The sequence below is a fragment of the Melitaea cinxia genome, chromosome 4 (genome assembly GCF_905220565.1).
Source record: "Melitaea cinxia chromosome 4, ilMelCinx1.1, whole genome shotgun sequence".
Classification (NCBI taxonomy): Eukaryota; Metazoa; Arthropoda; class Insecta; order Lepidoptera; family Nymphalidae; genus Melitaea; species Melitaea cinxia.
Genome location: NC_059397.1, coordinates 8,240,676 through 8,254,892, shown reverse-complemented (window position 1 = coordinate 8,254,892; position 14,217 = coordinate 8,240,676). Strand labels below are relative to the sequence as shown.

The 14,217-nt window shown below is 34.8% G+C and overlaps 1 protein-coding gene across 1 annotated transcript; it reads left to right on the top strand.

Annotated features, from left to right (window-relative positions):
• Positions 1 to 2,164: 2,164 nt before the first annotated feature.
• LOC123670305 (gamma-tubulin complex component 2-like) lies at positions 2,165 to 11,856 on the top strand. Its single transcript, XM_045603811.1, has 12 exons — positions 2,165 to 2,178; positions 2,694 to 2,745; positions 2,815 to 3,001; positions 3,935 to 4,230; positions 5,263 to 5,391; positions 5,925 to 6,098; positions 8,323 to 8,500; positions 8,739 to 9,027; positions 9,801 to 9,916; positions 10,024 to 10,195; positions 10,901 to 11,069; positions 11,197 to 11,856. Exons 1-12 carry the CDS (start codon positions 2,165 to 2,167, stop codon positions 11,854 to 11,856), a joined length of 2,436 nt encoding a protein of 811 aa, XP_045459767.1.
• The last annotated feature ends 2,361 nt before the right edge of the window (positions 11,857 to 14,217 follow it).

Here is a 14,217-nt window from a genome sequence, read left to right as displayed (position 1 = left end):
TTAAAAAAGGTTTGGCCCACTGCTCAATGACGAGCATTGCCAACTTGCTGCTGGGTTTCACCCAAAGTTTAGATTAATTTGGCTTGAAACTTACAACAGCGGTAGGGTGAATGCCGTAAAAAATCCATGGAAAATAAAGTAGAAGAGGCTTTACGACAAGAAGTGCAGGTAATTTTTTTTTCTGAATTAATCTGCTAAGAAACTGCTCTGTAGGGCGGAATTTTGTATTGAATAATTGTTTATTTTTCTGAATAATTTTTAGGAAAACTCCAAGGACAGTGTTAGTGGCGGAGGAAGTAATGGAGGGAGTAGTGATAACGAGGAAGACTTTTTTAAGTCGGTAACTACCCAGTGCAAGGAAAGGCCAACGAGGCAGAACTCTTTGAAGACAAAAGCTCAAAGCATAGTCAAAATGTGGCTAGATACACCATCCAAGGACTCACTTGACGACGCTGCATTCTTTGGAGACCAGATTTTGATTAATCTTTTTATCAAATATAACACGGCAACACCTTCAAGCGCAGCCGTTGAACGTCTTTTTTCAACGGGAAAAGATATTTTAGCACCGAAAAGAGCATCTCTTTCTGATGAAAATTTTAATATGTTGATGTTCATGAAAGGGAACATGCACATAGTGCCGGACAGCTAAATTTAGTTGAAAAAAGACGTTCAACTGCAAATACAGAATGCAAATTTAGTTAAATCAATCAATTGATTTAATTAAATTTGCATTCTGTATTTTATTGTTTTATAAAAATAATTAATAAATAAAAAATAAAATAAAGTTTATTTCTTTAACTAGAGCTTACAATAACATTTTACATACTAGAGAGAACTTCCATTAAGCAAATTAAAAAATTTGCTTTTATACTTCATTCTTTATCGGTATTAAATAATCAGCAATTAATATAATGCTTATTTAGTCATATGTTAACGATTAACGATTAACTTTAACTTGCGTTAAATCTTCTAAAATGTAGCGTTTTAACGTTTAACGAAACTAATTTTTGTATTAGCGGAATAGCGATTAACGAAGCTAACCATTTGATTAACGGTGCCCAGCTCTGTCTATCTGTAATATAAGTATAATAAAAATTAAGCGTTGAATTTCCTTACCAGTCTCTAATAACAATATAAGCATTATTCTAAAATTGCTTAAATATTTTCATTCTATCTTTCTAACGATACGCTATATTTTGTGTTTTCTTTTTGATTAAATTCAAACCCAACGACATCTTATTGAAACTAATGAAATACAATAACAGTAGTTTACCGCCATCTATTGCTATTCACGTGAAGTACAATAAGATTGAAGTGTTATCAATTTTTATAATTACTCCAACATAAATATGGTTTATCTTCAATAAAAAAATTTATCACGTTTCTGTTACGCTTTATACTATTGTTATAAAAGTTAATTAAAAAAATGTTTATTTCTTCTTTAATATTGCGTCTAACGAAGTACATAACTACATACTTTGAAATTTTGTTGTGATAACTGTCACTACTGGGATTCTGAATTTTGTCATATAAAGCTGCTGTCAAACAAAATATAAATGAAGTTCATAGATTTTAGTACATATTGAGTTTTGATAATAAATGTTTCAAAATTGTATAATACCAAAAGATAAAATGCAAAGCACCATAAAAGAGCTTCTTGATTCTTTAGGGTATTTAACATTAAACAGTTCAGACATTGATACTTGAAAATAATTACATCAGTTTAATACGCTCAATTACTTCAATTCCAGATGCAATTTAGAAGCAGATACGGTATTAGACTACATTCAAAATGATCCCAATTATGGGAACAGCAACCTTTCCTTGAAACAAGTAAATGAATATGCACAACGATTGGCGCTTAAAGCATGTAACGCAAAAGTGTTTTTAAAAAAATATGAAGAATTAAAAAATCGCAAGTAAGTTTGTCAGTAAAATTATAAATAAAAATGTGCTAAGTGAAGTAATGTCCTTTAAATACCTCTTACATTATGTAATAAAAAATTAACAAAAGAATTTATATATTTTTTCAGCACTGATAACTTGCCAGATCTTATATTACTATTTTATAAATTGGTATGTGATGAAAAAAAGTCTCGAATATCAAAACCAAAAGTAGCTCCTAAACCTATATTAGGTGACAATAAACATCAGATCACTAAAGATGACCTACCACAGGTAAGAATAAAAAAATCACTAAAAAATTGGTCTAATTGAACTTGTATAGTTGAGAGCATTTCATTTCTGTAATTTCTGGGGATGTTGAGACAATAAGTAGCTTATGTGTTATTCTAGATCTACAGCTATGTCATCATTACAGCCTATACAGTCCACTGCTGGACATAGGCCTCCACAAGTTTACGCCAAAAATAACGTGAACTCATGTGTTTTGCCCATAGTCACCACGCTGGGCAGGCGGGTTGGTGACCGCAGTACTGGCTTTGTCGCACCGAAGACGCTGCTGCCCGTCTTCGGCCTGTGTATTTCAAAGCCAGCAGTTGGATGGTTATCCCGCCATCGGTCGGCTTCTTAAGTTCCAAGGTGGTTGTGGAACCTTGTTATCCCTTAGTCGCCTCTTACGACACCCACGGGAAGAGAGGGGGTGGCTAAATTCTTTAGTGCCGTAGCCACGCAGCACAGCTATGTAAGTACCAAGTTTTATCAAAATTACTTCAAGAGTATTTCCATAAAAGAGTAAAACACATCCATCCATCCTCACAAACTTTTGCATTTATAATATTCAGGGTTAGTTGCATGTATATAACATTAATCTAGAATAATTTTTTTTTTTAATAATTATAATATTCATTACAGATAAAAGATAAGTTATTAAAAGCTGTTGATGAAAGTAAAAAACTGGTCATGAAGTCGTTTGAAGAGAAGGAATCTAAACTGCGTCCTAACTGGTACAATAGCCTGGATTTGCCTAATTGGCAGAAGGATCATCCGGCTATGTCTTGGGATTTTCCTAAAGATCCACTGCCTATTATTTTATCTCTATGTAAGTACATATAATTATCAAAATAATCTAAATATTGTTAAAAAAATAAAATATTTACACTTTCAAGTTTTGTATCTTTATTGCACTTTCGTATTGCTAGACAGAACGTGAGTCTCAACCTTATGGAAGATCATACTGCTTTCAATCAGTCTTCTTTTCCTGTGGTTAGTAAGGTGGCCAGAGCTCCTGGGAAGGGTCTGGAGTAGAGTGGGCAATGCGCTTGCAATGCTTTGGTGTTGTAGGCACCTATAAGCTACGGTATTCGCTCACCATCAGATGAGCTGTAGGCTAGTTTGCTGACCTATTTGAATAAAAGAACTGTGTGTCTGCAACTTGCAGACACCAGCAGTGAAACGTTTGTGAACTAAAAGTCGTAGGAAGGTAGGTTGTTGCGATTTGTTCGACAATGATCATATTGACGTTGGTCTTGTGAAAAAGTTTATAAGCGTCATGCAAAATGCGTCGCTTATGTATTTTGAGCAGTAATATATTCTATCTCATTCTCCTCTATACGTTTATGAGTTTGTTTCTTAGTTGTGACGCATTTTTCGTTTATTTGAGTGTTAAATCACAACTATTCTAAAGAATTTTCACTTCAAAAAAAGCTTCGTATTTGCTTTCTTGAGTATTGTATCCTGATAGGTTGATCAAAATTCTGGTAATTATTTTGCTCCTGTGACTTGTGATTTTCATAAGCTTATATGTATCCCTTAAACTTGTTGTATGTAACATTCAATTTAACATAAACAAAATAAATTAAAACTGTATGTTTTTTTGGTGACCTACTTGTTTAATAAAACTTTTTATGTATCTTTAAAGAAATAAACTAGCTAACATCTAATAAACTAATTTTTTACATATTATTTGTCTTGATTGTTGTGTAAAAGTTTGTTGCCTGTAGCACTTGTATGTTATGCTGTTTATTATTTGTAGCTGGTATTCCTGTCTCATCCCAAGAGAATATAATCATAGATGAGTTATTATACCTTTTTTCTGGAATCTCCGGTAACTACATTGTTCACCAACCAGTGAAAGATACTTATGATCCTCGAACTTTTATAATTTCTGATGACTTGGATGATGCTCTCAAACAAATTGTACAACAGATGTTACCGTTAGCATCAAACTATTCCATTGTAAGGAGATTTATAGAACACTGTAATATGTGGTCTGGACAAGTTCTGCATGCACTGGTTGCTGCTATTGAAATTTTATTAAAGGATTACTATGTAAGTAGATTTTTTTAATTTAGATTTCATAATATACAATCTATATGATAAACAAACTACATTGGTAAAAATGGTTCTGTTAACTACTTACGGCGGTTTTCAAAAATGTATCTATCTCTAGTTTTGCTTACTAGGGATAGATTTTTGACGCAATTTGTATGATACTTATGTTAAAATAGTAACAAAACTAAGCAACAATGATGTCATTTTTTTATGTAAGTATAAAAAGTCTTTTAATTAACACTCGGGGGTATGTGAAAAATCTTTTTTTTACTGTTAAAAACAATTTTTATTGGTTCACCTTTTAAAACATTAATAATATAAAATATTCTTAATATATTTAATATATTATGTAAATTTTAGTTAATTTATCAACTGTTGAAAAGCACAGCTAAGTTTGTTTTTAGTTTATTACCTAATACATCCTACGTTAGTACCTATTTGCTGTGTGATTATGACAGTAAAGAATATAGCCACCTCTCTTCCCGTGGGTGTCGAGGTGACTTAGGGATAACACAGTTCCACTGCCATAACCACCGAACTGCTGGCTTTGAAATACACAGTCACCAACCTGCCTGCCCAGCGTGGTGACTATGGGAAACATACATAATAATAATAATACTAAATGTTCACACCGTTTTTCGGTCGAACTTCTGGAGGTTGCTGCGATAGGCTGAAGTGATGAATATAAAATTAAACAAATAATTAATTTTAAAATTATTATTAAAAAATATCATATTACGAACAAATTTAATAAAGTAGGCTACTTTGGATCATCAAATAGATTGAGAAAGAATGTAAAAAAATAGACTGTAGTTTGTGTAAATAAATAATAAATAAAGCCTTTATTGACTGACCATTTTTTTTTTGGCTTAATTATTAAAATAATGAAATAAAATATTATGTAAAGACAATTATAAACAGTGCTACAAAATTACAGATAGACTATATTAATAAGACGATTATATTAATTTAACTAAAATTATAAATAAATCTTAATCTTCTTTTACACAGTTTGTTTTTTTTTTCCAGACAATGATAGCCCAACTCGAGACTGAGCACATGTCAACAAATTTAACATTACAAAAACTCTGGTATTTTGTATTGCCGACTATGCACACTATGCAAATTTTAGCTGCTATTGTGACTAGCATTGGAAAGGTAAGAAAGTACAGTTAAAATATAGTAAAACATATCTGTTACTGTAACTATTAACATGCTATATAATTGTACTATACATTGCTACTAATTTATATTCAAAGCTTTCATAAACTGAATGTAGGCGTGTGTTTCGTGAATGTTGTTGTATAAGAGTTACTGATTACAGCTCTTTACTTTGAAAATACGTATATTGATTCATCGCTGTCTTTTAGCTTAACCATGCCTTCCGCCCAGTTATAATCTTAGTAAATTAGAATGGCGTATACAAATTGACTAGTTAGAAGTAAAATCTTTAGGCTAGGTCATGCTAATTTACTAACTATAAACTGGCTGATCACTGCAACTGAGAGAGAATATTCGTCAAGGAGCTAGGTTAAGCTGAGTGTGATGAGTAACTATTTTCTGCAATGATGAGTCACTATTTTCTGCAAATAGACTATAGTTATCATTTCACATACATTAGTAAAATTGCATAAAGACTTTTAGATAGTGTTAATAATAGCTTAGTTTTTGTACATAGAAAGACATTTCAGAGTGAACTAAGAGGTGGGGCGGTGTTAACGGTACTTCATGAGAAAACAAACACTTTAATGGGCGATGCACGGGCGCAGGAAATATCTCTATTCCTTACTGAGCGGTCTTGTCGGCCGTATCTTTGCATTTTAGATCAATGGATACATAAAGGAACTATTGTTGATCCTTTCCAGGTAACCAAGATATTTGTTTTTCTTTTTTTTTAATAATAAACTAGCTGCTGCCCGCGACGTCGTCGTGTGTGAACGCTATACAGCACCAAAAATACCTACGATTATACCTTTTAAAATAACATTAATTTACCCGTTTCTTCTTTACATTTCATATCTACAGAAAAATCTCATAGATGGCGCTGCTTTTAAATTATCTTGTCTACTTATATTCATTTAATTGTTTATCGGCTTAGTTACTTATATTGCGTGATTTTTATAGTGTCAAGCTAGCTTATATAGCATGGTTATTAACATAATAACAACAACATTCAAATATGCGTCGTTAGATTACACGTTGTTACAGAATGCGTTGAGGAAATAAAGGTTCACTGCTCGTTCGCGGTAGGTGATAGCATGATAATATGTAGCTTACATGTTGACCCGACTTCTTAATAATATTCGTGCCAAATTTGAAGTAAATCCATGCGGTACTTTTTGAGTTTATCCCGGACATACATACAGACAAACAGACAAAAATTCTAAAAACTATATTTTTGGCTTCGGTATCGATTGTAGATCACACCATTATTATAGTATTCTTTTAAAAAAATATTCAATGTACAGTTTTGACTTTCCTACCATTTTATTATAACACGTGGTTCAATAAGTCCCGAGACTAAGTACTAAAAAAAGGTCTTTTTTATAAAATTAATTTTTATTCATCAACATAGTCTCCTCCAAGAGCGATACAGTCCCTCCAACGCTTTTCTAACTTTTCTATCCCATGTGTGTAGAACGATTTGTCTTTGGCTTCAAAATAAGCCTCCGTTGCTGCGATAACTTCACTATTTGAGTCTTTCTTACCCTGAAGCATTTTTTTGAGGTCTGCAAACAGCCAGTAATCGCTGGGGGCCAAGTCTGGCGAATAAGGGGGATGAGGAAGCAATTCGAAGCCCAATTCGTTAATTTTGGCCATCGTTCTCACGGACTTGTGACAAGGCGCGTTGTCCTGGTGAAACACCACTTTCTTTTTGTTCATGTGAGGCCGTTTATCCGTAATTTCGTACTTCAATCGCTCCAATAAGCACATGTAATAGTCACTATTTATATTTTGCCCCTTTTCAAGGTAGTCGATGAAAAGTATTCCATGCGCATTCCAAAATATAGACGCCATAACCTTACCGGCCGATTTCTGAGTCTTTGGACGCTTCGGGCGGCTTTCACCAGCCGCTCTCCACTCCACTGCCTGCCGATTGGATTCCGGAGTGAAATAGTATATCCAGGTTTCATCCATTGTTACATACCGACGCAAAAAATCCTTTTTATTATGATTCATCAGCGCCAAACATCGCTCTGAATCATTGATACGTTGTTCCTTTTGATTAGTTGTAAGCAAACGCGGCACCCACTTAGAAAAAAGCTTTTTCATGGCCAAATTTTTATGTAAAATAGTGAAAACACTACCAGCTGAAATCTTCACTATCTCGGCTATCTCTCGCACTTTTACCTTCCGATCTTCCAATACGATTTTGAGGACTTGGTTAATATTTTGTTGAGTCACTGCTTCATTTGGACGACCTGAGCGTTCCCCATCATTGGTGTCCATGCGACCGCGTTTGAAGTCGGCATACCACCGACAAATGGTTGCTTTAGAGGGAGCTGATCCTGCATAACATTTTATAAGCCATTGCTGTGCTTCAACGGTATTTTTTCCCATTAAAAAACAATGTTTTATCAACACGCGAAACTCGTTTTTTTTCCATTGTGTTGAAATTACAACCGTAGCGTCACTTAAATGTTTCAAAATCAATAATTTTTTTTGTTCCATTTTTAAAAATTTGACACATATTCTTGTATTGATAGCCAGTACTTTTTAAAAATCAAAAGAGTTTTTAATATATGCGCCATTTCCAGGTTAGTCTCGGGACTTATTGAACGATCTAGTATGTATAGATAAATAAATAAATAAATATACTATAACATTCACACACAGTCGTCTTTTCCTAAGATATAATGCTTGTGTTATAACAGCCGGCTGATATAGCAAAATTTTTTTTTTAATAAATATTAATAGAAATAATACACCCAGACTCAGGCGGGAATCGAACCCACAACCGGCGGAGCAGAAAGTACGAACTGCGCCAACGGCTTATTATATATTACGGTTATGTTCATCAAGAATTATAGTAAAAAGTTGTAGTTGTCTTATTTTTGTTTAAATATAAATTTACTTCTTGTTTCCCAGGAATTCATGATAGAGGATAACGAATTAATAAATAAGGAAGAGTTGCCAGTGGATTATTCTGCCGACTACTGGGAGAAACGATATAGTGTGCAAAGAGACAGAGTGCCAAAATTCCTAGACAAGTTTACTGATATAATTCTTCGAACTGGGAAATATTTGAATGTTATTAGTCAATGTGGTATGGTTTAAAAAAATATTAGTAATTAGTACTTTCGACATTTATGATTTTTTTTTAATTTTTATACCAGCTAACTTCAGCAGTTGCAGAATTTAAGGAACCTGTCCAACACGGATTATAACTTTAAAAATAGTCCGTCTGTTAATGTATTTTTTACCTTACCAATTTGCCACATCACAAGAAATACAGTAGTTAGTAAAAGTGTAACAAATTTTAATTAAAAAATTATTGATTTCAGGTAAAGCAATAACAAAATCAAATACTGAAGAAATAAAATATTCGTTAAGAGAACAAAATTATGGTGCTATAATTCAAAAAGCATATGCCTTTGCCAGCAAGTCATTGTTAGAATTATTATTAAAAGAGTATGATCTGATGGGTAGACTGAAGTCTGTAAAGAATTATTTCTTGATGAGTCAAGGAGACTTTATTGTACAATTTATGGATGCCACTGAACAAGAGCTGTCAAAGAAAATTGATGATATAATACCGTCAAAGTTGGAATCTCTATTAGGATTATGTTTAAGGTACTCCATTATATTCATTTAAAAATTTTTGGATATAAGGATTATCATAATATAAAAATGTAAAATACGTGACTAATGTAGTTAGGGTATTTTGGATTTGTACTGTATGTTATGTATACCATACTGTCTTAAAAGCTTTCCAATTAATGCACTGTACGTTTTTGTAAATTAGAATGGGTATAAGTAGAATATCATTAAAATATGGATATGATCATTGTGGACTTTTCTATAGTCTTATAAAAGTGAAATTTCCGCTACCCATTTCTTCTATTATATCCTAGGGATTAGGCAGTGTTTTCGTTAAGAACTGCTAAGCTGTTTGACCTATTCCGACATTTTCAACAATTTTTACGTAATATATAATTAAATTATATGACTGTCAATTGTTAATATGTACGATTTTATTTTTGTGTTGCCCACACATTAGGAATTCTAAACATTTTTGAATATCATGTCAAAAATTGACCGCTCCGCTCGCGGTCAATTTTTGATATGATATTCAAAAATGTCAATTGTTACTTCTTCTATCCTTTGAATTACAGTAGGATGTTATAGAGCCTGAAATTCCCATCTATTCTTATATTTTTTTTCATTCTTAAGAGTCTCTTCAACATACAAAGAGTTTTTAAAGTGAATCTGATAGATCCTTAAATTTACATGTTCTAACAAATTAACAAACTTCAGATTCAACAATATGATAATATGGTACATGGTACTGCTAGAGATTGAGAGCCATTGGTTATCTATACTTATTTGAACTTTTTTTGTTTCAGGCTATCAGCAGCAAGTCATGATCCCTACAATGAAGATATGAGGGTTGAATTGCTTCCTTATGACCTACAATTCCAAATGTTTAAGATATTGTCAATTGAAACTGAGGAGGAAAAAGGTTACTTGAATAAAATGACTATTTTTTATGCAGTTCAAGAATAAGTGGTTTATCATTTTGGTTTTACTTGGAAAATAGTTATAATTTTATAATCCTTATTGTTTTAGAATACAAACAAAATAAAGATTGCCCACCGTTGACTGGGATTGAAACATTTTCATTTGGCATGGAAGTTAAATGGCCAGTATCGTTAATATTGAATCATAAAGCTATTGCTTGCTATCAGATGATTTTCAGACACCTCTTCTACTGTAAACATGTGGAAAGATTACTTTGTAGGTGAGTTGATCCCTCATAATTATACTGTGTATGAACTTGATTAACAATACAGACCATATACTGATATAGACCATTAACAGGTGGATTTTTATCTTTAGGGGTTAAATGCTAACACTTCAGCCTGTAATATCTCACTGCTGGGAATAGGCCATATAGACCATTAACAGGGTGATTTTTATCCTTAGGGGTTAAATGCTAAAGCTTCAGTCTGTAATATCTCACTGCTGGAAATAGGCCTCTTTACTCATGTAGGAAAAGGATTAGAACTTAATACACCACCCTGGTCCAATGCCGGTTGGCGGATATAGTCCCTACTATGAGAAACGATCGTTATCAGGTGTATACGATAACAACCGGAACCGACAGCTTAATGTGCTCTCCGCGGCTTGGTGGGGAGACCCACAAGGACTGCACAAACACCCAGACCACGGCAAACATGGAACAAACTGTATGGCCAATACAAATGTTTGTCATGTGTGGGGATTGAACCTGCAGCGTAACAGCCACAAACCAATACTGCGACCATTGCGCTTAAATGTCTTTCTTTAGGGATTAATGTCAATAAATTAGGGACTGCATGGGACGTTCCAATTTTTTGAACTCATTTTTTGTTATTTGTATTTTTAATCAAGATTTATAATAAGTAAGAAATCCAGTGTATGTTTGTCCAAGAATAGTTCACGCTATGTAACATTCTGGGCGCAGGGTGTGGCTGTACAACAAGGTGGTGAAACGATTCTCGGAGGCGCGGCTGTACGCGGACGCGTTCGCGCTGCGCCAGCGTATGCTGAGCTGCGTGCAGCACCTGCAGTACTACATGTGCGTCGAGGTCATCGAGCCGTCCTGGTGCCAGCTCATACAGAGCCTCGACAAGGTCAGTGCGCCCTTTAGGATCCGTTCAGCTGCGTGCTGCACCTGCAGTACTACATGTGCGTCGAGGTCATCGAGCCGTCCTGGTGCCAGCTCATACAGAGCCTCGACAAGGTCAGTGCGCCCTTTAGGATCCGTTCAGCTGCGTGCTGCACCTGCAGTACTACATGTGCGTCGAGGTCATCGAGCCGTCCTGGTGCCAGCTCATACAGAGCCTCGACAAGGTCAGTGCGCCCTTCGGGATCCGTTCAGCTGCGTGCAGCACCTGCAGTACTACATGTGCGTCGAGGTCATCGAGCCGTCCTGGTGCCAGCTCATACAGAGCCTCGACAAGGTCAGTGCGCCCTTTAGGATCCGTTCAGCTGCGTGTTGCACCTGCAGTACTACATGTGCGTCGAGGTCATCGAGCCGTCCTGGTGCCAGCTCATACAGAGCCTCGACAAGGTCAGTGCGCCCTTCGGGATCCGTTCAGCTGCGTGCAGCACCTGCAGTACTACATGTGCGTCGAGGTCATCGAGCCGTCCTGGTGCCAGCTCATACAGAGCCTCGACAAGGTCAGTGCGCCCTTCGGGATCCGTTCAGCTGCGTGCAGCACCTTCAGTACTACATGTGCGTCGAGGTCATCGAGCCGTCCTGGTGCCAGCTCATACAGAGCCTCGACAAGGTCAGTGCGCCCTTCGGGATCTGTTCAGCTGCGTGCAGCACCTGCAGTACTACATGTGCGTCGAGGTCATCGAGCCGTCCTGGTGCCAGCTCATACAGAGCCTCGACAAGGTCAGTGCGCCCTTTAGGATCCGTTCAGCTGCGTGCTGCACCTGCAGTACTACATGTGCGTCGAGGTCATCGAGCCGTCCTGGTGCCAGCTCATACAGAGCCTCGACAAGGTCAGTGCGCCCTTTAGGATCCGTTCAGCTGCGTGCTGCACCTGCAGTGCTACATGTACGCCGAGGTCATCGAGCCGTCCATGTGCCAGCTCATACATAGTCTTGACAAGGTCAGTGCGCATTTCATGCTGACTGCTTTTATGTTTCGTACTAGTTATCGTAAACTATAAATTCTTACTAACGTTCGGTTACATTAATTTAAAGAAACATTACATTCATAACATTGTTTCAAGTCTTTTTTACGCCATATCAAGATTAATAGTAAGAGTAATAAATATAAATAAACAATAAGTGAGATCTATCTTACAGACATTCATCTCATTTTTAACCGACTTCCAAAAAGGAGGAGGTTCTCAATTCGACTGTATTTATTATTATTTTTTTTTATGTATGTTACATCAGAACTTTTGACCGTGTGGACCGATTTCGACAAATTTTTTTTTGATGGAAAGGTCCCTTTTAAATTTATTTGAGATCTAACAACTATGTTTCGAGTTATATCTAATAATGCGTTTTTACTTGACAATTTTTTCGTCGACCTACGTTGCATTATACCGCATAACTTTTTACTGGGTATACCGATTTTGATGACTTTTAATTCAATCGAAAGCTGATATTTATCATGTGGTTACATTTAAAATTCATCGAGATCTGTTTACCTACGTTCGTCGACCTACGTTGTATTATACCGCGTAACTTTCTACTGGATGTACCGATTTTGATAATTCTTTTTTTGTTGGAAAGTAGATATCCCTAGTTTAGTACCATGATAAGGAAACCAGGATCTGATGATGGGATCCCAGAGAAATCGAGGGAAACTCTTGAAAATCCGCAATAACTTTTAACCGGGTGTACCGATTTTAATAATTTTTAATTTAATCGAAAGCTGATGTTTATCATGTGGTCACATATCAATTTTATTGAGATCTGATAACTACTTTTTGAGTAATCTTTCATACCGCGTAGTTACTTGACTATGTTTTCGTCGATCTACGTTTATTACTCGTCGATGTAATTGAAGTCGGTTTTTTTTAGTTTGCGAGCAAACACAATTATGTGTTGGTAGATTGTTATTATAATAATTTTAGTACCTGGGTGACCGAACTTAGCTCGGTATTTTTAGTAAATCATGTGTATTGGAAATCATATTTAAATACGAATTACATATTGATAAAATATGAATAATATTTTTCGATTTTACCGATATAATAATAAAAAATAGGAACTGGCTATTTAAATAAAAAAAGTGCAATTAGAAAAAAAAAAGAAAAAATAATAATCTATGGAATATAAGGATTTGAACCATGTTCTTTTCGGTCGATCCTGATCGAATCCCCTACTAAATACTAAATTTCGTGAAAATCGTTGGAGCCGTTTCCGAGATTCAGATAGAAGAATTGCTCGCCTAATAGTATTAGATAAGATTACAGATTACAAATTATAACTAATTATAACTAATCTTTTCAATACAAATTAAACATATCACACACAGTACATAAAACATAAAATAATCAATTAAAATCGCGTTTGCTTGTCTGTGTTGGTATAGTTTTAGTATGTAGCTCTTTAAATAAAAAAATAAAAAAGCACTAGTTCCATATATTTATATTTATTTTTTTGTATTTAATGATTTCTTTAATAAATAAATCTTCATATATATGTCTTGTAATACATAATTTGTATAAATTGTTTAATAAGATATAGTAAGGATTTTATAAAATAAATCATTTCTGAAATTTTATTCTTGATAAGACAGAAAACTACTTACTTGCAACTGTCATAGCTTGCCCATTCTTACATTCCCCCTTCTCATTAAAATATGCCCGTATAATATAATATAATATATATTTTTTATATCACTAGTTCGGCAAACAAGCGTACGGCTCACCTAATGGTATGAGATTACCGTAGCTTATAGACGCCTGCAACACCAGAAGCATCGCAAGCGCGTTGCCGACCCAATCCCCAATCCCCCAGGAGCTCTGTAGGCTTACTCTTGACTTTAATCCCAATCTCACAAAAACACGAATTCAATACAGTTCCAGTTCCAATCTGTAATATTTTGGTACTCTTGACTAAATCGAGCTTTCAATTGAATTGAAATTGAAATCGAATTGACGATCGGTTTCTGGTGCAGCCATTATAATAAAAAATAATAAGAAAATAAAATTTAATTAATGAAATTTTATGTTTTTTAAATTATAATGTGTCTCCAATAATTAATTATTATCTTTTATATTGTAATTCCTTAAATTAAACCTAAAACTG